Here is a 6,441-nt window from a genome sequence, read left to right on the forward strand (position 1 = left end):
TTGTTGACCACTGGCCAGACTGGTAACCCATTGCTCAATTTGCTCTTGGATCAGGCTGGTGGCCATCGCCATTTGCCTTGAGCAGGTGCCTTAGATCCTGGCCGGTGGGGTTGTGGCATCTATGATGCCCCCGAGGCCTTGTACACACCCTGGGCTGCCTGGGCCATATATCTTTATGGTTTTGCTCAGGTCTGTTGTCGGCCTGGGTGTTCCAAGTACCTATGGTGGGAGGCCCTGGGCATCTTGGGTAACTCGAAAGGCCTGAGTGGCAAGGGCCTTCTGGAAGGAACTGGGGTTACTATTCCAAATATCCTCATCCCACTCCTCTGGATCTGTGTCTCTGAGGGTCGGGGAGGGGCTCCCTGGGTTCCCTCCTTCTGTGTGGAGCCACGGCCAGGTCGGCCTTGGGGTTTGCCTCTTCCCACACGGTCTTGGCCTGAGGCACTAGTGGGAGGTCTTTATGCCTTCTCTTGTTTTTAAGCATTTGGGTTGTTCTCTGCCATTTGGAGGGTTCCAGGGCACCCTCACTGGGGAACCACCCCTTTTTATTTAATTTTTTCATCCAGGACTCAGTTGTCCCCTTTGCATAATTTCCATATCCCGAGTGGTCTTTGTTGGCTACCATGTCTTCCAACAAACCCCGTGTACGGTATGCCCCGCTAGACTGGGGTTTGGATTGAGGTTTTCCCGCAGTAAATTAAAGAACGTGTCTCAATTCCTCAGACTGGTCGGGAGGGGAGTCCGGGGCCTGTGGATGGGGCTCTGGCCTCAGATCCCAGGGTGGGCTGCCAGGGGGTCTGACGCATGACGGGCTGGGGCTGCTGTGGGTGGCAGGATGGCTCAGGCTTTTCGCCACAGCACCGGTAGCCGCACAGCCACTGCTCTCCCGGCAGCAAACCAAGAGGATGAGCGTAACAGGCTGCTGGCCGCCGGGAAGCCACATTTACAGTATTTAGGATCCATTTCCGTTGCATTGGTTGCACTGTAGTTTGTGCAACCCCATAAGTTGGTCAAATTGTAACTGGCTATTGTCTGGACACCAAGGGTGTCAGGACTAACCTGGCGCCACCACAGGCAAGCCCAGCAGACCAAGGCCAGAGTTACCAGACAACTGCGGAAGGAAGGGAGGCAACAGGCCATCCCCGTAAAGCCCGGGAAGAAGCCAAGATCCCAGATGCCGGGAGGTGCTCCTCACAGGGGCGCCGCTCGTCAGGCTCAGACGCCTCTGCCGGGCGATCAGCCCTTCCTTGGCTCCGAGTGTCTGGGAGCCCGACAAATCTGGGATCCTAAAAAACCTGTTAGCTACCTTGTTTCCTGAGGCCCACTGTGCACGCGAATTCCCTGGACGTTGCGTCCCCTGTTGCTTGTGTGCGGAGTGAAGAGCGAGCCGAGAGCCAGGAGTTCAGGTGCAGCCAGACGGGCTCGGGACGGGAGGGGACCCAGGCCAGCGCTTCTACCAGCCGACTTGAGGCCGGGAGTGCACTGGATCCAGATCGCCCCCCAGCCCCTGACAACCCCAGCATTTTATTGAATTATCAACCAATTAAGCAAAAGGGCTAGGGTGGGGGTCGTGGGGATGGGGGAGAGGGGTGGTGGTTAGTTATGATTGGTGACCTTTAAAGCATTAGGGGCGTTTAGCACTCAGAAGGTATGGGGCGACCGTCCATTTGCGCGTCTGCCTGGCCCACGTCACCGTGGCTGTCGTGGTCACCAGGTGCTGCCTTCTGTGAGCAGCTGCTGTGTCTGCTGCCCTGTTCCTACGCGACGCCTCACCTTTGGTCTGCCTTGTGATTCTAGTTTCATTTTGGAGCCGCTAGGCTGCCTCAGCCTTACACAACCCAGACCCCACTCCTAGATTTGAGCCCTGAGCCGGTTTAAATGTCAGCAGCAAGCATCCCTTTGTTCTGCAAGATCTCTCCTTCTTGAGTGAAACCACCGCAGACCTGGGGGAAACGTGTTTGACTTGAAGATTTTCCATGGGGTGACCTGGAAGGGCAGCTGTGCGGGCTCCTCGGGCCTGGCTGGGGAATCAGGCAAACTCACCGGGAGTGGTGGGCTCCTCGGCTCGACAAACGTGTGACGGCGCATTTTGCAAAGCTTACAGACCGTGTATCTGGCCGAGGACGGTAAACCCAGATCACAATCTCACAGGTGGTGGGCTGCATGAAATCTGAATTCGATTAGAACATAACCCTCACCGTTTACCCAGCGTCAGTGGTTTCCACGTGCTCAGCTCTCTGTTCGAATCACGGCACCAGCGCCCCAGTCCCCTGCCTGCCCAGGCCGGGACTCCCAGTGATCAGTCAGAGATCACCAACGTTGGTGTTTCTGGGCAATGGGGGAGCCAAACCCCAGGACAAAAGCCCCCTGAGGCTCCTGGGGGAGCATAGCCCAGGCGGGACCTGAGCTTCTTCCCTTCTTGTCTGTGTCCCTGCCCGCTGCCATCAGGTGGCATCAGGTGTGCTGGCAGTGCTCACCGAGCTAACTTTGTCTTTCTCCCCAGGGAGCACCCAGGGCTATGAAGGCGTGGGAGAAGGCGAGGAGAAGATCTCCAGGAAGCCAGGCAGCGTGCTGAAGACCCTGGACCCCATCCTCATCACCATCATCGCCATGAGCGCCCTGGGCGTCCTCCTGGGCGCCGTGTGTGGGGTCGTGCTGTACTGCGCCTGCTGGCACAACGGGATGTCGGAGAGAAACTTGTCCGCCCTGGAGAACTATAACTTTGAACTCGTGGATGGCGTGAAGTTGAAAAAAGACAAACTGAATTCACAGAGCACGTACTCGGAGGCGTGAGGGCAGAGGGAGGTGACAAGGTGCGTGGGGAGCGGAGGACGAGCTGGGGCGTGCGGGGCGGCTGGTCTCTCACTGGTCAGGCTGGGAAGCGCGTTGATGACGCCAAGCCAGATTTTCTCAGGAGCTGCAATGCATTTGGCTGACAGACATGAACGACTTCGCCATGTTCACAATTGGAATCATGACCAGTCAGCCTCTTTCTGTGGGTTTCATTTGAATAATCAAATGCTGATGTGGAGACCAAGGATGATGGACTTAATCATTCATTTTTGACTCCCCCTTCCCCTTTTCCCTTCTCTCTCCTCTTCTGGATTCTTCTCGGAAACTGTGCAAAACCCAAGATGCTGGCACCAAGTGTATTCAGTGGGGCCCTTTGGATGGACATGCTACCCGTAGCCCAGTGCCCAGAGTGTATCCGAAAAACCGCATTTCAGTGCATCCTGAAGTTGTCCTTGTGTGGAAATGCCCGCGTCGTGCGCAAGCCGAGGAGGAGTGCGATGTCTTCTTTCCTAGTGCCGCAGCCTCAGCACCGGGTGTACAGTGTGTCAGCTCTGTCTACGAAGCAATACCGTCGGGTTTCCTCCTCGTTCTCCAGTGTTGTCTGGAACCTCGTGCTGTGAACTCCGTGCAGAAAACTGTGCTGTCACCAAACACCGCTGGCAACTGGGTGTGATGCCGACGACCCCAACGAAAAACCCTTGGCACTGGCTAGTCTGCGTCCTCTCAAGTGCCTTTTTGTTTGTACCGCTTCTCATTGTGTTCCATGAACCCGCCCTGTCTCCCGCTGTTGAAAGCCCTCCCCTTTCATCAAACCCTGGCGGCCCCCTGACTGAGAAGAAAGTATATTTTAGTGTCAGATGCCAGCCTCCGGGAAGGCAAGGGCTCCGAAGATTTGGCAACGTGGCTTACTTGTTCTGGCTTTTTCCGTAGTTCAATTTCTTGTCTCTTGACCCTTTTGTATAAAGCTGCAATATTCTCTCTTACTGTTCTTTCATATGGAATGTATTTTCAAATGTAATCTCACTCTCTCTCTCTCTCCTCTCTCTCTCTCTGTATTTTTTCTCTCTTAGGATTTAAGCATTTGCCATTATCCAGAAAAGAAACTTGCAGCTTTAACTTGCTGGGAATGGCAAACAATTTTACTAGACTTTATGTTTGAAAATAAATAAGGGAAATTCCTAACTTTGCCCTCCAAAGTCTAACTTTGGTTTTCTCGTTAACTGGTTAAAGCAGCAGTATCTTTTTTCCTTAAGCCATCTGTCAGTCTATTTCAATCAAAATGATCTTTGATAGGAATGTCTGCATTTAATAGAAAGAGATACACTGAAGGAAGAAATAATACTAATTGGCTCTCAAGTGAGACCTAAATAAATTCTCCCCAAATCCAAAAATATGAGATTTTTCCATCCAAATACACAGAAGTGACCCATGAGAACCTTCTTGTTTTGATATTGAGTCAGACAAGGGAAGTGGAAGAAAGAACAGTTAATTTAAGAATGCAACTATAAATCCTGGTGCCTGGGGATGAATTATCTTAAGATAAGAGAGGGGAAGAAAATGAGTAAAGTCAAAATGATGTTTTTAAAAATACATTCAACAGCATCCCTGAAAAAAACATTGACTTGAACGAGTGCATCTAGAAACTTCCAAGGGCTGACAAAGAAAAAGCCTGCTTTAGGGCTGGCAAGACCTCAGCCTCCAATGGCACCGAGAAGTAAATATCTTATCAGGCAGCATTGAATTAACCCAAAGAAGTGCTGGTTGTTTTCAATGCGTTTGTGTCTTGCTGTGTTGTATGTAAGAGCTCAGCTCTTCCTGCCTTCCTGCACAGCGGTAGGACTCAGTCAGATAAGTTAGTGGGAGTCCCATTTGCATCATGGAGGGAAAGTCCATTCATCCTGGTTTAATTGGATTGAGAATGCCTTTTGTTTCCAGGAAAGTATTAATCGCTATGAAAGAATAGAGTCTCATCCCAGAGGCATCCATTCAGCCGTTATAATCATACCAAGACAAAAGTAAGACTTGATTTTTTTTTTAAGGCCACAGACCTAAAGTTGTCCTCAGCCAAGGAAAAATGATACTGCAACTTTAAATTTTAAAGTATCTTGCACTGATAAATATATTTAAAAATTATATGTTTATAAAGTTATTAATTTGTAAAGGCAGTGTTACAAAATGTTCAGTTTATATTGTTTTAGATTGTTTCGTAATTTTAAAAGGTGTAAAATAACATATTTTTTCTTTATTGAAATCTATAAAACTTTCTGTAGTAAAATGTTTTCATTTTACTGGTATATTATTGCTTCATTTTTTGTACCATCATAAAATTTTGTGCAAATTTTTTTTACAGAAGTTTTTATTTTCTATGATGATACGACACTTGTAAATTGTTGTTTCAAAATGAACAGCGAAGCCTTAACTTTAAATGACATTTGTATTCTCAGACACTGAGTTGCATTAAAAAAAAAAAAACCACATAGAACTGAACTGTAACTTAAATTCCAAACTATGACTACTACATTCCAAAGAAACAGTTGAATTAAACATTTTCATAAAATATCCCAAACCTGATGGCTTTTATTATATTAGCTTTCTTATTGTTAAAGAAATTGGTATTATTCCAGCATCAAATAACTTTCAAGATTTTTTTTTAAAGTTCTCTTTTAAAAATAACATCCTAATAAGGAGAGAAGATTAAGAAGACATTTCCTGACAGTGAACTATCAATCCAAATTGGACACTTGTCAAGATAAGGCACGAAGAATTTGGCCTTATACATGGAAATTTTTCAACTCTAAGTCTTGTGTCAAACATTTCCATATTCCACTTGGTAAAGTTTTCTTTAATGAAATTCCCAAATATCTGTTGGTAAGTTTTGTTCTCATAGAAAATAGGTAATAAAACTGACAATGTTTATTCCAGCGCCCTTGCTAAATTTAGTTGCAGGGAAAAGTTGAGCATAGCATTGCTATTAGCTTCCTAAAATCTTAGGAAAAAATTGATTCCATCTGGGACCAAAATAATAGTAGTGGGAATAATAATACTAGTAGTAAAAGACTAGAGAATTGTGGAGCCAAAGCCCGCTCCTTAGGAGAGCAGGGCAGGCCCTGAAGAAAGCTGTTACCACACAACTGGCCGCCCCCATCCCATCGCCCACAGGCCAGCCGGCCTCCCTTAGCTTCCTCTGACTGAATGAAGACTTAATTCTGAAGCACAGGGACTCCGGGAGGGGCCAGCCTCTCAGCACAGCTCTTCCCGCTGAATCAATGTTCCTGCTTTTCTCTAGACACTGACACCTTTAGCATCTTTCAAGATTTAACCAAGAAGAGGACGTTTTTCCCTCCTCAGTGGCTGTTTCGGTTCCTTTGCTGAGCGAAAAGAAGCAGAGATACAGTGAGAACTGGGTCATCACTACACCAAATTTAAATTTTATTTCTGTTCATGGGAGTTTCCAGAAACCACGATGACTTCCGAGGAATCTCTCAGAATTAGTCCCGAGATACTTTCCGAAGAACACTGAGGACCAGAGATTAATGTTTTCTGCTTCATTGTTTGAGAAGACCTTAAACAGAAATGCTTTTCAACCATTTCTTATCCCGAGTGAGCTGCTAAGCTAGGCTCTTTCTCCCTTGGTTTAATGAGCTGAAT

The 6,441-nt window shown here is 47.7% G+C and overlaps 1 protein-coding gene across 4 annotated transcripts in view; it reads left to right on the forward strand.

The window, feature by feature from the left end:
* NRP1 (neuropilin 1) overlaps positions 1–5,354 on the forward strand; it is a 136,423-nt gene extending 131,069 nt beyond the window's left edge. For 3 of the 4 annotated variants that reach the window (XM_032473814.1, XM_032473813.1, XM_032473815.1), the window contains exon 17: positions 2,504–5,354. In XM_032473814.1, the coding sequence (XP_032329705.1) occupies positions 2,504–2,793 (290 nt within the window). In that variant the 3' untranslated portion in view covers positions 2,794–5,354. The remainder of the gene's footprint in view (positions 1–2,503) is intronic. The other variant, XM_032473812.1, reaches the window with a different exon arrangement.
* The last annotated feature ends 1,087 nt before the right edge of the window (positions 5,355–6,441 follow it).

This window comes from Camelus ferus, chromosome 35 (assembly GCF_009834535.1).
Source record: "Camelus ferus isolate YT-003-E chromosome 35, BCGSAC_Cfer_1.0, whole genome shotgun sequence".
In the NCBI taxonomy this organism is placed as follows: Eukaryota; Metazoa; Chordata; class Mammalia; order Artiodactyla; family Camelidae; genus Camelus; species Camelus ferus.